Raw genomic sequence first — 18,912 nt, 5'->3', positions numbered from 1 at the left:
TCGACATTTTTAATTTTCTAATTTTTACCATAAGTTCGAACTTATGGTCTTATAGCTGATAAAGAATCAGTAAATATATTATCAAGTTTTTTTGGTTTTAGAAAATATATCTATGATTGGGGTACAAAAGTTCCAAAACAAAAGTTCCAATCGAAAAGTTCCAAGAAAAAATTCCCAAAATGAAAAGATCCAAAATTTATTTTTCTACAGTATGAAATTTCTTAAATAAAAAGTGTTGAATTGTTAAATAAGTGAAAAGTATTGGAGTTGTTTGAAAAAATAAGGCATCTCCAATATTTCACATTATTTTTCCCATCTGAATGATTGTAATACAGAAATCCTTCGATATGTAAATAATTTTTTTCCGACTTGTATTAATTCTGCCATAATTAAAATTTACAATTTAATTTAATTTCACTGTTCACTATTTTATAATTTAAATAAAATTTTTAATTTCACTAATTTACAATTGAATATAATTTCACTGTTTACTATTTTTTAATTTGAATAAAATTTTTAATTTCACAACATAATTTTGAAATGAGCACACGTCGAATGACAATTTATGAAAATAACAAGGATAATAACTGAAAGTTTCCTAACTTGAAGTTGCACTTTGAAATTTGAAAAATAAAAAAAAATGTTTGGAAAAACGACTAATATTGGAAAAATAATACTTTGGTAAAAATGGCCTTTGGAAAAATAATACTTTGGAAAAAATGTCATTTGGATCCTCCGGAATTGGAACTTTTGACTCCATACCATATCTATATTATATTTAGAGAAAATGAAATATTTTTATTGTTATTAATCTTCGTTTTAAACAGAAAGAATTTTTTTTATCAAAAAATAAAAAAAATTAATTACAAAACAAATAGAATATTTACGATAACAAAGTCCTGGTAAAGTAAAAAATATTTCTTATTAACCAAAGAAAGTAAAAGTATTGGATTATTGTCACCATAAAATAGTTATTTTCGTATCAAGGGCGCAAAATAGGTGATTGCCAAATTTCGCCAGAGTCGTAATCACTTTTGCGCCCATGATGCTAACATAATTTTTTGTCCTAACTGCATGGAAAGTATGTCATTGAGGGCACGAACGATTAAACGCTCATATTAGTTAAAAATTAAACTCTATATAAATGTTAACTCTTTGAAGTCTATAATGATACAAGTTTTAATATAGAAATAAGAAAAAAATGTATTCTGGAAATATAGGATTTATTTATTTAGAACGTAGTAATTAATAATTAAACAAAACTGAAACAAGATTGTTTAAAATTGACAATTTTTAGAGAAAATCGATAAAAAATGCACATTTTTATAGACAAAATAAAGCAAGTTGAAAATGTTTGCATTTTTATAGTCAATATAAAAAGAAAGTAGAAAATATCGCATTTTAATGAAGAAAATCGAATAATTAACGTGGGGGCGCTAAATACTTTCCCGCCCGCTCGGAGGTTGGTGAGCGGGCGCAAAATATTTTGCGCCCGCTTCCCCTACCCCTGAGTGGGAATGAGTTACTTTGCGCCCGCTCTAAGTGCCCGAAATGACATACTTTCCGTGCAGGTAGGACAAAAATGGATTTTTTTCCTACTTTTTAGGTTTTTCCTAATAAGTTTTAAAAAAATTTTCAAAACAAATTCAGTCTGTACATTTTTTTATTGTTTATACATCATAGAACAAGGAAGCTAGTGGATATCTTATTGTAAACGCCAGCACACTGCATATTATCTGAAACATAAATAATTTTAAATTAAGAATATATTTTTTATTTATGTCAAATAAACCGTGTAAATTTACACAAATAAATAGTGTAGAAATGAAAAATTTTAAAATATTGCAAAAGTTTAGTAATGATGTATACACTGGAAAAAAATCTATAATAATAATAATAATAATTTATTGATAACTTCATACAAGAAAAAAATTTGGAAGCGCTTCCTATATTAAAGGACCAGTAGAACCGGTTTGAGACAGGAACTTACTTGCTTTGAGTTGTTTATTATCACGTAAGTTCCAATTTAATAATAAGAACATTACTGTCAAACGGACAGTAATTACAATTGAACTAATATTTTTGAGGAAAATAGTAAAAAATCCATTCTAATGACTATTATTATTTTATATTCTTAACACTCTCCAGACAGTCAAAAATTCTAATTAGACTTCAAGAATTAAATTAAAATTTGTACCTTATGGGAATCGAACCCTGTACCCATGACCTATCTATTTATCTAAACGTTTAACGACCATGGCTATCGAATCAATGTAAGAAGTTATTTTCGATCTGTCATAAGTGCAACTTTTATAAAATATTCAAAATATTATATATTTTGTAAGTACATACCTATCAAAACACAAGCAGAAATTAAAATATTTAGTGACTTATGATATATACCTACTATTAAGTAAAAATTATTAACAAAATATTTAATAAATTTATACTCAAATATCATTTGACGTTTAACGGAATTGGCAGCAATTTGATTTTCTGACTATTCAAAATTTTAGATATTTTGACCGCCATTTTGAATTTCGAAAAATTAAAATTTCTAATACAGTAGAACCTCGATTATCCGAGCTAATGTGGACCGGACCTACCTCGAATAAAACGGACTTTTATTTTAGAATATGTAATTTAACATTTTATTTTTAAAAAAGCCTTAACTATAAACGAGAAAGGGACTTTTATATTTATATTCCATAATAACTTGAGCAATTTATTAAAATAACCTCAGTTAATCGAGACCACGGATAAAGCGAGCTCGGATAACCGGGGTTCTACTGTAATGCCTAAATGAAATATCATTTATTTTGAACGCGATATTTTGTCATTCCAAATTTTGCCTGAAGCAATTTCCAATCAAAAATATAGTTTTAATTAAAAAAAACCTAAAGATTTTGGGTTTTTTTGTTTAAAAGGACTAAAAAACACATAAACATCATGTGTACATTTTTTTAGCCCACTGTCTTTGAAAATGATAAGTACAAATGTAAAGGGAAATAAACGAACTTCTCGGAATAATTTTTTAATTTTTCCAAAAAATGATTATTTTTCTCATTATAGATAATCGTATTGAATTGGGACAACACGTTTAAGAAACACAATTAACACCAATAGAAGTAGTAGTCGATGTTGAATTTGTTTCAGATTTAATGGAGCAAAATTTTAATATTTCTAAGTCACTATATTAAACTTTATTTTCTTTTACTAGTAAGTCTTCATATTGAAATTTCAAATGTTTAAATTAACTCTGATTGTACCCTAAATAGCCTCCTCTTCAATTCGACTAGAATAAAATATATTCTCATTTTCATTAAATTTTTAAATAAAATTCCGTACATCGCTCGCTTCAGTTTAGATTAATCTAGATATTAGACAAGAGTAAAGTTTTTACCTGTATAACTATCAAAATCGTTGTTAATGTTCGTTCATTCTTTGGTCCAGTTAAGATTAGTACAAAATTTATCAAAGTTAAATTATTGCAGATAACTGTATCGCCGTCTTCTTTCCATTCCACTATACGAAATATTCGGTAAATTCTCATTATAAGTTTTGCTGTGAACAAAAAAAGTTGAAATGTACATAAAAAGAATAATTTTAAAATTAGTTTTCAGAAATCTGTTAAGAAAATAGACTTTCAATGATATATATGATTTAAAATTCGTTACTAGTTTTTTTAGCTTGCAGATTGCAAATCTGATTTAAATTTTTTAAAATGAAAAACGTCTGATTCGCTATAAAGTTCTTTTTTTAATTTCAAACGAATTCGTTTCTTTTCAATTCAATTCATCATCGAAAATTATAATCAGATTATATATATATATATATATAAATATATACATATTCAATGATAATATTGTTGTAATAACTTACCTACTATATTGAGCTCAGATTTATTAAAAACCACTTTACTTGGGTCCAAAGTATCAGTTTCTTTATTAATTCTGCAAAAAATATATTCTTTTAGACATGAAGTACTTTGAAAAAAAATGCTATTTATACTGGAACTCCCCAGAGTTACCATCTGCGGTATGGCGACGCATAGAGACATCAGGGGTCGGTATCAAAAACTGAAGCGTTAATTTTAAGTGTTCCATGCGCTTATTAATATATTTAAAAAAATTGTTTGAAAGATATTTTTGAATATTAGGTATAATATTCATGTAGCTGATTTAAAAGTTTTCTATGTTAAATTAACTCGAACTTTTAAACAGTAAAAATTTTACTAAGGGGCCGTCCATATATTATGTAACGCTAATTTTTGAAAATGTAACACACTGTTACATACATTAGCACCATTTTTTTTGGCTTATCGTAACAAATAGCTTGACCCTCCCTCCCCCCAAAAAGTGTTACGTAATATATAGACGATCCCTAAACCGAATATTTATGAGAATCTTCAATTGTTTAAAATTTCCATGTATATAAATAAATTCTGGTTAACACTTTATACTTTTCATACACCCTACGTCCGTTAATGTATAAATTTTTGCAGCGTCAAGGTCACTCTCCAAGAGAGTCACATAAGACTCTATGAGTGACTCTCTTGGGAGTTCCAGTATAATTAATAAATACCACTTTATATTATTCATATTTGCTTCTGAACGTATCCGAGTATACGTGCTATTGATTCAATAGCATTTCTTTTTCATTTGAAGAATTACGAAATTAAATAACAAAAGCATATTGATGTTTGGCAAATAAAAAGTTATAATAAAAAATGTAATCAAACAGATGATTAGGAAATAATATTTACTTGGGTAGTCTGTGTCTCGGACAAGGCACCAGATGAAAAAGTTGTGGAACGCTGTATACAAAATTCAGTATTTGAGGAATGAAAAATAACAGTGTCGTTTTACTGAAGTGCCCTATTATTCCAACAACAGCAAAAGTCATTCCAGATAAATAGCAAAATGTATCACCTACAAATACTTGTGATGGGTACCTTAAAAGTAACAAAATTATAAAATAGCAATAAAGTCGGAAAAATTGATATTTTTGCTGAAAAAGAAAGCTTTAATAATCGTTATATTTTTCAACCCCTACCCATTAGGGGATACCGGGGTGTATGGATAGCTTTTTACTCTTTGTTGTTTTAATTCACCAATTTTACATTAATTAGATGTTTCTTCTGCAGAAAATGCATGTTCCTCGGTTTTCTTTTAAAAAGTGATAAATTTTTATTAAAGTTTGAAAATATAAAAAAGTTATTTAAATTGAATTATTGATAAGGTACGAGCGCGAAAAAATTATTGGTTAATAAAGCCAGGAGCTTTAAATATTTAAATATTAAAAAATGAATTCAATAAAAAAAATTTTGTTAAAATTAAAACGTGTATTTATTATTATTAAATTATTAATTATTATGATTATTGTTAATATTATTAATTAATTTAATTAAATTTTTATGATATCAGAATAAAAAGATTAAATATAAAAAATTGTAAAAATGCTATTTTAATCAGTCTGTATTTAGGTATTATATTCACGTAAAAATATATCTAGTGTGCGCCTTGCAAGGGTGAAAGCGCGTCTGCGTATTGATCATTTCTAACTACAATTGTAATTGAACGAAGGGAGGAAGTAAGTGTCATGTGGTATCAAAAAACATTGCGGGTGTGGTTTTTTTAAAATACAAAGTTTACTCAAAAAGGATAATAAGATACAGAACAAAAAAAGAAAAAAATAACTCAAAAACAAGAGAAATGTTCCATTATTCTTTAAGTTCTTAAACTGAAATGCTAAGAGATTTTGGATTCATGATTGACAAATATTACTTGTCTAAGATTATTGAAAATTCGAACAATGGAAAAATTTAAAGGTAATTTTTTAAATTTGCACTTACAAGTTGTGCTTGCTATAAATTATAAATAGTTTATTTAGATAAAAGAATTGTATTCAAACATTGTATTTAACAGTTGAATCAGTTCCTGATTAAAATTATATAACAGAATTTTTTAATATTAAAATTATTAAACAAAATGATAAAAATATTTTGTAGTTACGTTTAAAGAAAATTTAATATTACATGGTACAAATAAACATTTCAAATTACATTGCATAATATTTTCATTTTTTCAGAAAACTGTTCCACCAGAAATGTATTTCAAATAAAACGATCTTGACTTTTAAATAATTTAAAAGTCATTTAGTACTTTTCACATTGCTGTTAGAGATATCAAACAGAAATGTTTATTTTGAAATACAAAACTCAAACATTTAGTCGAATTATTCAAACTTATGCCATGCATATTCGAACAGATGGAAAAATTATTTTATTATTCACATTATTAATTTTACAAGTTATGATTGTCATTATATATGTTATAAATACTACTCCATCTTCTAAATTAATGACTGCAACGAGACACGAAGCAGTCAGTTTCGTAGATATCCAGTCTGAAGAGGTAATAATTAATTCAAATTCAAATTTATTTTTCTAGATTAATATTAATTTTTTAGATTTCATTTCAATTTATTTTATTTAAAAAAAAAGATCCTAAAAATTTTAAAATTCCAGTAATAAAGGAGAATAATATTTTAGACATTAAACAAATACATTTGTTAACACTAAGTTCAAGTCTTTAATATTTAAAAATTATCAGGATTGTCACCTTTTTGCTCTGACAAAACTTTGACTTTTTCCCTCACTCTAAAGAACTTTATATTTAAATAAATATTTAATCATTATTATTTTTTCATAGAAATTAAGATTTTCAAAAATTTTAAATTCAATCTTGCTACTTTGTTACTGTAACTCAATCAAAACTTATTTTCATTATTTTGATTATTCATTTCTAGAATTTTCAACTAAAATTCTTCTTTAAGTCAATTTTTTTAAAACAATTTCTAAAAAAGTTCTTTGAGAATTTTCAAATCTTTTTTTTACAACTTAATTTTACGAAATTTCGATTATTGACATTCTTCAATTAAATATATTAGAAATTAAAAACTTTAAATAATTAAAAAAAAATTCCATTAAACTTTTTGAAAAAAATTAATTCTGCAAAATTCTGAATTAAAAGTATGAAAACTTCAAATTTTCAACGATTTTAATTTGAAACCTTTTGAAAATTCAATTATTTCTAAAAATCCACGCTATAACGCTTTCAATTTTTAATTATAATCTAAAATTTTAACTGAAATTCATTTTTAAATCAATATTTATTAGAAAACTCTACGAGAATTCAATTATTTAACTATAAAGATAAATATATCATTTAATAATTGAATGTATTTTAAAATTGAATTTTCATAAAGAATTTTATCAGCAAAATTTTAAATAATTGAATTTTCTTGATAAATTTTTATAAAATTTTTAAGAATAATTTCATTTATCCAGAAATTTAATGAAAATTTTATTAAAAGTAATTGAAATTCTGCCAAGAATTTTATTAAAATTATTGAATTTTTGAGAAAAATTTGAGTATCAAAAAATTTTATTATTTATAAAGATAATTGAAATTTTGACAAAAATTTTTGTAAATTTTTTAACACTAATATTGAATTTCTGCGAAGAATTATATTACTTTTGAAAATAATTGAATTCTGGAGACGAATTTTATTAAAATTTCTTTTTTAATAATTAAATTCTTTTGTGAAATTTTATTAAAATAGTAGACATTGAAAATAATTGAATTTCAACAAAATTTTTATTAAAAATATTTTCAAAGAAATTGAATTGGTACAAAGAATTTCATTCAAATTTTTAAAAATAATTTAATTCTTTGAAAAAATTTAATTAAAAATGTATTGAAAATATAGGCAAAGGTTTATGAAATAATTGAATTTCTTTAATAAATTTTAATACAATTTTTAAGAATAATTTCATTTTTTGAAAAATGTAATGGAAATTTTATTAAAAATAATTGAAATTCTGCCAAGAATTTTATTAAAATTTTTATTTAAATTTGATTAAAAATAATTTAATTCTTGCAAAGAATTTTAGTATTTATATAAAAATTGTTTCGAAGAATTTATTAAAATTTTAGGAAATAATTGAAATTTATGTATAAATATTTAAAAATATTTGAATTCATCCGAGGAATTCAATTAAAATTGTTTTGAAAATCATGGAATTTTTAAAAAGATTTTACTATTTAAAAAAAATAATTGAATTGTTTAGAAGGATTTATGAAAATTTTAGAAAATAATTGAATTTTTTCGTAAAATTTTATTAAAATTTTTGAAATTATGAACAGTAATAATTTTGTACTTAATAAGTGAAGTTTTTAAATTTTAATTAAGAAATTGTTATAAAAATTTATATTTCAAATTTTTTAATTTGCATAACAATAATAAATTGAACACCACGTTCCGCGCACGAAACATTTGCTAGTTTGTAAATATTTGAATTTCTGAGAAATTTTTATTATTTATGAAAATAATAATGAAATGTTTGCGTAGAATTGTATTAAAATATTTTTTGACTAATTGAATTCTTTTGGGAATTTTTATTAAACTAGTAGATATTAAAAATCATTGAATTGAGGAAAATTTTTAAAAATAATTGAAATTTTACCAAGAATTTTATTCAAATTTTTGAAAATAATTGAATTTTTGAGAAGAATTTTAACTTTTGAAAATAATTGAATTTCTGCAATAATTTTTAATTGCTTCAAAATTCAATTTCTTTTAGTGTTTTTAACTAAAACATCTACTTATGAAAATTATAAACGTAACTCTTTTAAAATTCAATTAATTTTGAAATATTTAAGTAAAATTGGATTTCAAGAATAAACACAATAATGTGAATTATTTTCCTAATTTTAATATTGATGGTCCCAAATTTTTGAAAATAATTTTTTTAAAGCAGAGGGAACATTACATTTATTGAAAAAAAAAATAATACTAATTGTTTCAGGCTCTTTACAAAAACCGATTAAAATATGACCTGCAACTGAGAACCCAAACAGTAAATGGAGAATTTACGTTAAAAGATACCAAAACATCAGCATTTTTCGAGAACTACGCAGATTTCTCGTGCTGGAAAGATGGAGTTAACGATCGAATAATGAGAAAAAATTGTACCAGAAAATGTGTGTGCAATCAAGGCTGGCATGGATCTGATTGTGGTCAACCTGAAGTAGTGTGGCGAGCAATTATGGCATCAAAGCAATTGGTGAAATTAAAACAACGTAAATGGATGAGACGTATTATTTATACACTATGCATTAATCAATACAATTCAGCAATATCTGAAATTATAGTACAAGAACTATACAGTGTAGTCGATCTTTTCATTATCTGTGATTCAAGTAATTCAGAATTCAATTTCAACTATTCTCTTGCTAAAGGTTTATTGAAATCGCAACAGAGGAAGATTTTATATATCAATACATTTACGAAAGCAAGGAAACCATTTAAATTGATATTCAAATATATTTGGGACAAAATTCATAACACTATCAAAAATATACGAGATGACGACATAATTGTCATGACTGACCCAGAAGAAATATTAAATTCGAAAGCGTTAATGTTCTTGAAAACGTACGACGGTTGGTCGCAACCGATAGGATTTAGATTGAGATGGTTGGTGTTTGGATTCTTTTGGCAACATCCTTTAAAGACAACGATTAAAAAGGGAGCTTTTACAATAGGTTTCATGCAAGAAGCTTATCGAAATAATAATATACTTCTTCAGAAGGAATTGGTAGACGAAAATATTGAAAGAGATGAATTAGGATTAGTCATTGGAGATTTAAATCACTACGGCGGATGGTACTGTCACTATTGTCAAGTTCCAAAAAATATAATGTTCTCTATTAAATGCAAAACCAATCCTAGAAACATTAATTCCGAGGCAATTATAGATATAAGTTATATTGAAGAATTAATTGGAATGGGAATGTGGCTAAATGGCAAGACAAGTCTTCTTAGGGTTCCTAGATCTCAAGATATCTATTTCGCTCCTGAGATCGTACTTAACAATTCCATAAAGTACGATTGGCTACTTCAAAATTTTTACGTTAAAGTGGATTATTATTGAGGAATCGTCGACTTTAATTGGCTGTGATATATACATTTACGTGCACTAATCGTTTTATATATTACACATTTATTATTTATTTACAAATCAATTTTATATTGTGCTTCGATTATCATATTTATATTTATATAATATATTATTTAGAAATTTATTCAGTCATTTATTATTACCTTTTACTCTTTACTCTTTATGTTACACCAGGTGAAAAATAGATAAAAACATAATTAAAATTTATAATTACTAAAATTGTTTTCATAATTAACCCTCACGGGCTCGAGCCGAGTCCCTCGGACCCGGAGGAAAGTTTTTTTGATCTACTTCCGGTTAAGAAAATATTATTGGAAAATCGACTTCACATTAGGCTTGGGGACGTAAAAACACACATTTTTCACCAGTATAAACAATTTTTTATTATTTTTTATTTTTTACTCTGGTAAATTACCTTTTAAGTCGAACATACGTAAGAGCTCAAGCCGGGTCCGAGGGACCCGGCTTATGAAAGAAAATTTAAAAATTTGCAATATTTATGGAATACTGGATTTATTTATGGTTTTTTTATCAACAACTGCCATAATAAGTGATAACATATATGCTTAATACATCAGTAAATTTAATAGAACAAAAAATACAAATTAGAAAAATCTTGCTTAATAAGTATGTAGTTCGATTTATTCAAAATGACTCATTAAATTTATTAAACAAATTTTAGTTATAACTTGATTACTTTTTAATATTTAAAATTTTTTATGCAATTATATCATTAAAATTGTATTAAATATGGAAAATATGAAGCACTTTGCTATTAAATTTTATTTTTTATTGCATTGAAACGGGGCGCATGATTATTCCCCAAATGTCATTTTTGCGAAAATTCCTATAGTGAATCTATATATGTATACAAGTTTACTACAGGAATTTTCGCAAAAATGACTTTTCAAAAAATTGAGAATTCGTAAAAATGGCGATTCGCAAAAATGACTTTTCGGAAAATTGACAATTCGTAAAAATGGCGATTCGCAAAAGTGACAATTCGCAAAAATGACATTTTTCAAAAATGACAATTCACAAAAATGTCAAATCGTAAAAATGGCGTTTCGCAAAAATGACTTTTCGGAAAATTGACAATTCGTAAAAATGTCCATTCGCAAAAGTGACATTTCGCAAAATTGGCTTTTCGCAAAAATGACTATTCGCAAAAGTGCAGTTCGGTAAAATGACATTTCGGAAAAATGACATTTGGGGAATAATCATGCGTCCCAATTAAATGGCCCTTTCTAGGAAACCGGTTCGACAATTATTTTAATTTCTGTGAGAAAAACTTCTGTTTTACGGATACTTTGCAGAAAAAAAAATAATTTTTACTAGGTGAGCATTTTGAGATTGAATGGTTGCTTTCACAGTTAAAAAAAACTTTATAGGGACGTATAAAAAATTGCATTTCAAGGGTTGCCACGCTTTTGCTCTTTTCAAATTCCCTAACTTTTCCAGGTTTTCATGGTTAAAAAACGGAATTTTTCCAGGTTTTTAAAACAAAAAATATTCGAAAACATCAATAACTTCATTTTTAAATAAATATTTAATCTTTATTTTTTTTATAGAAATTAAGATATTCAAAAATTTGAAATTCAAATAAAAGAATAAACTTGCTACTTTATTACTGTAACTTCTTCAAAAATTATTTTCATCATTACGATTATTTATTTCTAGAATTTTAAATAAAATTCTTCTTTAAGACAATTTTTTTTAACAATTTTTGAAAAAGTTCTTTGAGAATTTTCAAATCCTTCTTTTTACAATTTAATTTTACTAAATTTCGATTATTCTGACATTCTTCAATTAAATATATTAGAAATTAAAAACTTCAAATAATTAAAAAAAATTCCATTAAACTTTTCGAAAAAAATTAATTCTGCAAAATTCTTAATATAAAGTAATATGAAAAGTTCAAATTTTCAAAGATTTTAACTGAAATTAATTATTAATCAATATTTATTAGAAAATTCTATGAGAATTCAATTATTTAACTATAAAAATAAATAATTTATTAAATAATTAAATGTTTCTCAAAATTGAATTTTCATAAAGAATTTTATCAACAAATTTTTAAATAATTGAATTCTTTTGACAAATTTTAATAAAATTTTGAAGAATAATTGTCTCCATTTTTCGAGAAATTTGATGAAAATTGTATATTTCAAAATAATTGAAATTCTGACAAGAATTTTATTAAAAGTTTTGAAAATATTTGAATTTTGAAGAAAAATTTTATTATTCATAAAGATAGTTAAAATTTGGTAAATTTTTAAACATAATTGGATTTCTGAGAAGAATTTTATTAAAATTATTTTTAAAAAAAATTGGATTGTTACGCAAAGAATTTTATTAAAATTTTTGAAAATATAATTTTATTCTTTAAAGAAATTCAATTAAAAATGTATTGAAAATAATACTTAAATTCTAATAAATAAAGTGTAACAAAGGTTATTAAAATAATTAAATTTCATTGATAAATTTTAATAAAATTTTTAAGAATAATAACTTTTTTCGAGGGATTCCATTAAAATTGTATTAAAAATAATTGAATAATATAAAAGAATAATTTGTAAATAATTGAATTCCTGTGAAATTTTTATTATTTATGAAAATAATTAAATGTTTGTGTAGAATTTTATTAAAATTTTTGTTAACTAATTGAATTCTTTGAGGAATTTTTATTAAAGTAATAGATATTAAAAATCATTGAATTGAGGAAAGTTTTTGAAAATAATTAAAATTTTGCCAAGAATGTTATGAAAATATTTGAAAATAATTGAATTTCTGCAATCATTTGTAATTGCTTCAAAATTCAATTTGTTTTAGTGTTTTTAACTAAAATTCTTGTTTAAATCCATTATTTTTAATAAAATCAATTAAATATATATAAATTAAAAAATTTAACTAATTTCAGAAGAATTTTAGTTTTTAAAATCTTTTTTAAATCTATGTTTTTTATATTTCTAATTAAATTCATTTAAAATTGAAATTTTACAAAATTTTAAATTAAAATCTTTTGAAAAAAAATTCTGTTATGGTCAAAGTAGTTTTTTTTCTATATATTTTTGAAGAGCCCAAAAATATTAAAACAATTTGCTTTAAAATAAAAGAGAAATGTTGAATTTTAAGAATTTTCGATTTTTTGGTGCTAGTGGTCAAAGTAATTATTTTTGCTAAAGGGTGAAGTTTAAAAGACGAGTAAAGTATTTTTGAAGAGCCCAAAAATATTAAAGTAATTTGCCTTTAAATAAAAGAAAAATGTTGAATTTTAAGAATTTTTGATTTTTGGTGCAAGTGGTCAGTGGCGGATCTACGTTGGGAGAAGTCGGGGCGATCGTCCCACCTGAGATTTTGATAAGTAATGTAGGTATTTCGTGAGGTGTTTCATATTAATTATGGGAGGGAGGATAAGATTAATACAATCGCCCAACCCGAAAATATTTTCTGGACCCGCCCCTGAATTTTATTATTTGACAACTTTTTTCTAAACTCAATATTTCCATACTTATAAGCTATTAAAAATTGGTTTACTTTTACAAAACAAAAATTCTGAATAACGCCCTTAATACTACCAATTAATAAATAAAATGAATGTATGTACTCACCAATTATATTTCAAAAGCGCCAGAGATGTCGACGTGTATGGAATCAAAAAATACATGGAAAATATATGTGCTTTCCACATATCTCCAGTCAATTCAATTGCATTGAAAATTATAATACTTATAGATATTATTAAACTCTGTCCAACTTCTAATCCGTTTATGCCAGCAAGTATGTTTATGGCGTTGGTACAAAAAACAGCTAGCATTCCCATATACACATAGTAAAGAATGTACAAGTTTACAGAAAAACCAAACCACGCTCTTAGAGGTTTTGGAACGATAATTAATGTTGAATTGAAATTCACAAAATACACCATCAAAAGTGGTAACGAAGCCACAGTGGGTAAAAGTAATTTGTGTCTCCAACGTAAATCTAGGACGTCATCAGCAAAACCTAACAAAACCATACAACAAATTGACAAAAGTGCAGCTAGCATATCAATAAACTGAAAAGAGAAAATTAAGATGCAGTTATTTATCGGTAAGACTGCAGCGATCTTATAATTTTATCTTTAAACAATTACACAAACCTCGCTGTACTGGAAATCTGCATTTTTTAAGATATAATCGGAGAACGGAATCGGTATGAATAGAAACATAGTTACGAGAAAGGCACAACCGCTAACAACACCTAGAGCTTCTGGCCTGAAAAGTTTTTTTAAAACATTTCCATTTTTTAATCGCAATTTTTAAAGAAATGATTACTTTTTTAATTAGGTAATGAAAAAAAATTGCATAATTTACATTTTATATCACAATTTTTATACAAAAGTCTTTTTTTCAAAACAGAATAAGTTTGGATCATTTATATTTCACCATCACAATTTTTTTAATAAAACCTCCAGTTTCTTTAGAAACTAACTAAAATAACGCGCGCGTGTAGATTTTACTTCTAGTGCCACTCGATAATTAACAATAACGCCTATTAACAGTTCTTATTTTCTTATAAAATAAAACAAAATTTAATTTCCTTAACACAAATCAACAATCATAAAAATACCACCCAAAGAATCGCTTCCAAATGCATTAATTTTTCAGAAAATGAAATTAATCGGAATCACAATTTGGACAAGTAAAATAGGCTCCATTAATTACACATTTTCAGGGCTCGAACTAGGTCCATAAATCCAGTAAAGATCCGTAAAAGTCTTTTTTTTTTTAAAAAAAGGTTATTTATTTATTCAATTTTTAACAGGCTTAAAGCCCTTTCGTACATTGTACTTAACAAAAGTATTTAATTATCTTTAGAAATAATTAAATTCATCTCCGAAATTCAATTAAATTCAAAAATTTTGATAAATAAAATTCTTGGTAAAATTTTAATTTCAAAAATTTTCCTCAATTCAATGATTTTCAATATCTACTTATTTTAATAAAATTTTCCAAAAGAATTCAATTATTTAAAAAAAAAAAAAATTCTACGCAAACCTTTAATTATTTTCATAAAATAATAAAAATTTCACAGGGATTCAATTATTTTCGTAAATAATACAATTCTTTTTAGGAATTCAATTATTTTCATAAATAATAAAGTTCATTGCAGAATTTCAATTATTTTTAATACCTACAATTGTAATCAAATTCCTCGAAAAATGTAATTATTCTTAAAAAATTTATTAAAATTCATCAAAAGAATTCAATTATTTAAAAATTTATTAATAAAATTCTTTATGAGAATTCAATTTTAAGAAACATTCAATTATTCAATACATTATTTATTAATTTTGTTTCTTTTATAATTTAATTCTCGTAGAATTTTCTAAGAAAATTTCATTGAAAAACTAAATTTTAGTTAAAATTTGAGATAATAATTGAATATTAAAAGCATTGTATCGTGAATTTTTAGAAATAATTGAATTTTAAAAAGGTTTCAAATTAAAATCTTTGAAAATCTGAATTTTTCATATTTTTAACTAACAATTCTGTGGAATTAATTTTTTTGAGAAAGTTTAATTGCGGATTTTTTTAAAATTATTTTAAGTTTTTATTTTCTAATATATATTTAATTTTGAAGAATTTACTAATAATTGAAATTTTGTAAAACTGAATTGTAAACAAATGAATTTGAAAATTCTTAAAGAACTTTTTCGAAAATTTTTAAAAATAATGCATTTACAGAAGAATTTTAGTTAAAAACACGAAAAAAAAATTTAATTTTGTAAAAGTTACAAATTATTGCAGAAATTCAATTATTTTCAAGAGTAATAATATTCTTTGCACAAAGTAAATATTGTTCAAGAATAATAAAATTCTTCTTAGAGATTCAATTATTTTCACAAATAATAAAACTCATCGCAGAATTTCAATTATTTTCAATACAATTTTAAACAAAAATCTCGAAAAGTGTAATTATTCTTAAAAATTTTATTAAAATTCGTCGAAAGAATTCAATTATTCAATAAATTATTTATTTTTGTATTTTAATAATGGAATTCTAGTAGAATTTTCTAATAAAAATTGATTTAAAAATGAATTTTAGTTACAATTTTAGATAATAATTGAATATTAAAACCAATATAGCGTGAATTTTTAGAAATAATTGAATTTTGAAATTAATTTTTCTGGAAAAGTTTAATTGAATTTTTTTAATGAAAATAATAATTGAATTGATAATGATTTTAACACTCAGTCTTCTTTAATTATTATAAAACATGAAGAAATCAATCACTCCGAATCGAAGACTGGGAGTTATCGATATCTTTATGTTTTTACAGTTATGAAAAAATGTAATTTATAGTTTTAAATAAAATGTTCTCTTATTTGACTCGAACTGGTTATATTTTTGTCAGCAATTGGTCTGTAATTTTTAATTTTTGGCCCGTAAAGTCCGTATTTTTAAATACTTGAACTGGTTCGAGCCCTGCATTTTAAGTGAACAGCTCCATCGAACGAATAAGAACCTACATTAATATAATTGTGCAATTAAATCGCCAAAAACAGGCAACACATACTGTTACTAAAAATTCCCTAAATGCTTCATTTTATTTATTCATTACTGCAAATTTCTTTTTAAAGTCAAAGTACCAACGTCACACAATAATTAAAAAAATATTTTCTTTAATTTTAATTTTTGAAAATCCTTGTGAAAATAATAAAAACATTAACGCCCAAAATGATTGAATGCAATTTTTCAGTGCTCATGAAAAATTTACTTTATACTTATAAATCCAATATTATTAAATAATAAGGTGGCTCACGATTTCAAAATCTCCCCTAATTTTTAGAAGTGCGAAGTATGATAAAGTTTAAACTATATCAAATGTTCGTCTGATCGGAAAAGAAATGTAATCACAGAAGAATAAAAAGAAAAATTAAAAAAATAACAATTAAAGTAAATAAAAAAATGAATTACACTTAAGTTTTTTGAAAAGTTTAAAAATAAAAATTGACTATGAACACTTACACTTTTTTAGTAGACTTTTTGTTCATATCGACACCGTAAAGATTTGCTTTTATAAACATGTTTTCCATGCTGGGAATCAATCTACTTGTTGCAAAATATGCAACAATTGACATCAATATATTGATAAACAGAGGGAAATTCATTGCCAACATTTCCTTGATTTTCTCCATATTAAAAGTTCTTAAACTGGGAGATTTTATTGAAATATTTCTAAAACAGAGATTTAAAAATAAATAAAAGGAATTATTAAATAAAGACTCAAACACGGTTTAGTATTGTCATATTACTCTTCGTACACAGAGCACAACAATTTTGGAAGTTCAAAATCATGACACTCGTTATTTGATCAAAGAATCAAATAGTTTAAACATATTATGAAATTTTTTCATTGTGACATTCATGTGTATACAAAAACGAAACGTGTGTGCACGTGTCGGCAAATCTTTCGCCGAGCAAGAAGGGATGGGATAGTTCTTAACCATAAAGCAAAGAGAGATAGGATGCATGTAGTCACTTTATAGTGTTTCTACAATGATGGAAATCAGTGCACACGCCGCTTTTCCGATAGGATATATAGGAAAACAGCCAAATTGTAATATGAATAAGGCCGCAGTCCCATGGCAGCGTTTTGCGTTGCGTTGTAATAAGAGAGAATGCAGCAAACGTATATTTGCGTTTTTTTCTCTCCCATTACGACGCAACGCAAAACGCTGTCATGGGACTCCACCCTAAACTTTGGAGTCCCATGGCAGCGTTTTGCGTTGCGTTTTGTAACTAGGCAATGAGTGTGAGAGAGATGGAGATATATGTTTGCTATATTTGCACTCACGGCCTAGTTACAAAACGCAACGCAAAACGCTGCCATGGGACAACCTGCAGGCAGGCAGGCAGTAGGAGCTGTGCTAGCGCCTTCAGACTTTACAATAAAACCTTTTTGCCATAAGATTGGCTAAAAGTTATTTGTTTATTTCGTAAAATATGAAAAGATTGTAATCTTTTTAGGGTTTCGTGGCCAAGGGCCGAAACCCTTATACTAAATACTCCGATGTCTGTCCGCAGTTTTCCCTAGCAACTGTTGCAATGGCAACCGTTACCATATTAACTGTTGCTATGGTAATGGTTACTATATAACAACAGTTGGTATGGTAATGCATTCCATACCAATGTGTGGTAATTTTAATAATTTTGTTTGTTTGTTTTGTTTTAATGGCTTCTTGTAATAACAAATAGCCAGTACGTATAATTTTAATAATGTATATTGCGCAAAATAAATTATTAATTTGTTAAAATTTTATACAAAAATTTTTGAAAGTGTTCGTGGGATTTAAGATTGGTTTTATTATTTATTTATTCTTTTTGTCCTTTTAGGCCACGAAACCCTAAGATGTAGGCACATTGCGCCTGCTTCTCTCACTGATTTTTAATATTTTTTTAACTTGCAAGCACGTAAAGATGTCGTATATATATAATAATGACGAAATGAACTTTAGGCAAAATGTCGTTATATCATAATACATCACAAATGAAACAAAATTTTATAGTGAACTATAAATTACATACACTACTGTCCACGAGTATCAGGACGATTACACGCGACTCTACAAAAAAACATGCCATCACTTTTTTAATCATATCTCGGAAATAAAAGGAGATACAAAAAAAACCTAAATACGGTTAGAAAGCTTATTGAATTCTGCGTAAAATAAGTCATCTTTGAAGTCATTTCGTTAACTCTTTTTTCAGTTGTAGAGTGAGAAAGAAATAAAAAAAATTATCAAATTTTCTCATTTTTGTCTCTTGACTTCAACTTTTTCAAAAATATAGAAAAATGTAGATAACATTTTTTTAAAAACACAGAATTCTTCATTGGA

The 18,912-nt window shown here is 25.1% G+C and overlaps 2 protein-coding genes across 3 annotated transcripts; one reads left to right on the top strand and one right to left on the bottom strand.

Annotated features, from left to right (window-relative positions):
• Positions 1–1,645: 1,645 nt before the first annotated feature.
• LOC122508862 (UDP-N-acetylglucosamine--dolichyl-phosphate N-acetylglucosaminephosphotransferase) lies at positions 1,646–17,510 on the bottom strand. 2 transcript variants are annotated; one of them, XM_043622458.1, is made up of 8 exons: positions 17,329–17,510; positions 17,042–17,251; positions 14,169–14,283; positions 13,639–14,084; positions 4,766–4,954; positions 3,883–3,953; positions 3,404–3,564; positions 1,646–1,736 (listed from the first exon to the last, which is right to left on the bottom strand). In XM_043622458.1, exons 2-8 carry the CDS (start codon positions 17,209–17,211, stop codon positions 1,671–1,673), a joined length of 1,218 nt encoding a protein of 405 aa, XP_043478393.1. In that variant the 5' UTR covers positions 17,212–17,251; positions 17,329–17,510; the 3' UTR covers positions 1,646–1,670. The 2 variants fall into 2 exon arrangements, with proteins under 2 accessions (XP_043478393.1, XP_043478392.1); XM_043622457.1 differs by having other exon boundaries at positions 17,338–17,509.
• On the top strand, positions 5,491–10,151 carry LOC122508861 (beta-1,4-mannosyl-glycoprotein 4-beta-N-acetylglucosaminyltransferase). The gene is made up of 3 exons (XM_043622456.1): positions 5,491–5,830; positions 6,091–6,416; positions 8,873–10,151. Exons 2-3 carry the CDS (start codon positions 6,198–6,200, stop codon positions 9,998–10,000), a joined length of 1,347 nt encoding a protein of 448 aa, XP_043478391.1. The 5' UTR covers positions 5,491–5,830; positions 6,091–6,197; the 3' UTR covers positions 10,001–10,151.
• Positions 17,511–18,912: the final 1,402 nt, after the last annotated feature.

Source organism: Leptopilina heterotoma, unplaced genomic scaffold (assembly GCF_015476425.1).
Source record: "Leptopilina heterotoma isolate Lh14 unplaced genomic scaffold, ASM1547642v1 Lhet_58, whole genome shotgun sequence".
Lineage (NCBI taxonomy): Eukaryota > Metazoa > Arthropoda > Insecta > Hymenoptera > Figitidae > Leptopilina > Leptopilina heterotoma.
The sequence above is the reverse complement of the archived record's forward strand: the minus strand, read 5'-3'. Positions and strand labels throughout refer to the sequence as shown.

Excerpts from the sequence above, each read along its gene's own strand:
- LOC122508862 (XM_043622458.1), bottom strand. The coding sequence starts at position 17,211 with ATGGAGAAAATCAAGGAAATGTTGGCAATGAATTTCCCTCTGTTTATC. Across the intron at positions 3,565-3,882 it reads ATCTGAGCTCAATATAGTAG|CAAAACTTATAATGAGAATT; the intron begins GTAAGTTATTAC and ends TTTTGTTCACAG. Across the intron at positions 1,737-3,403 it reads CGATTTTGATAGTTATACAG|ATAATATGCAGTGTGCTGGC; the intron begins GTAAAAACTTTA and ends TTTATGTTTCAG.
- LOC122508861 (XM_043622456.1), top strand. The coding sequence starts at position 6,198 with ATGTTTATTTTGAAATACAAAACTCAAACATTTAGTCGAATTATTCAA. Across the intron at positions 6,417-8,872 it reads TAGATATCCAGTCTGAAGAG|GCTCTTTACAAAAACCGATT; the intron begins GTAATAATTAAT and ends TAATTGTTTCAG.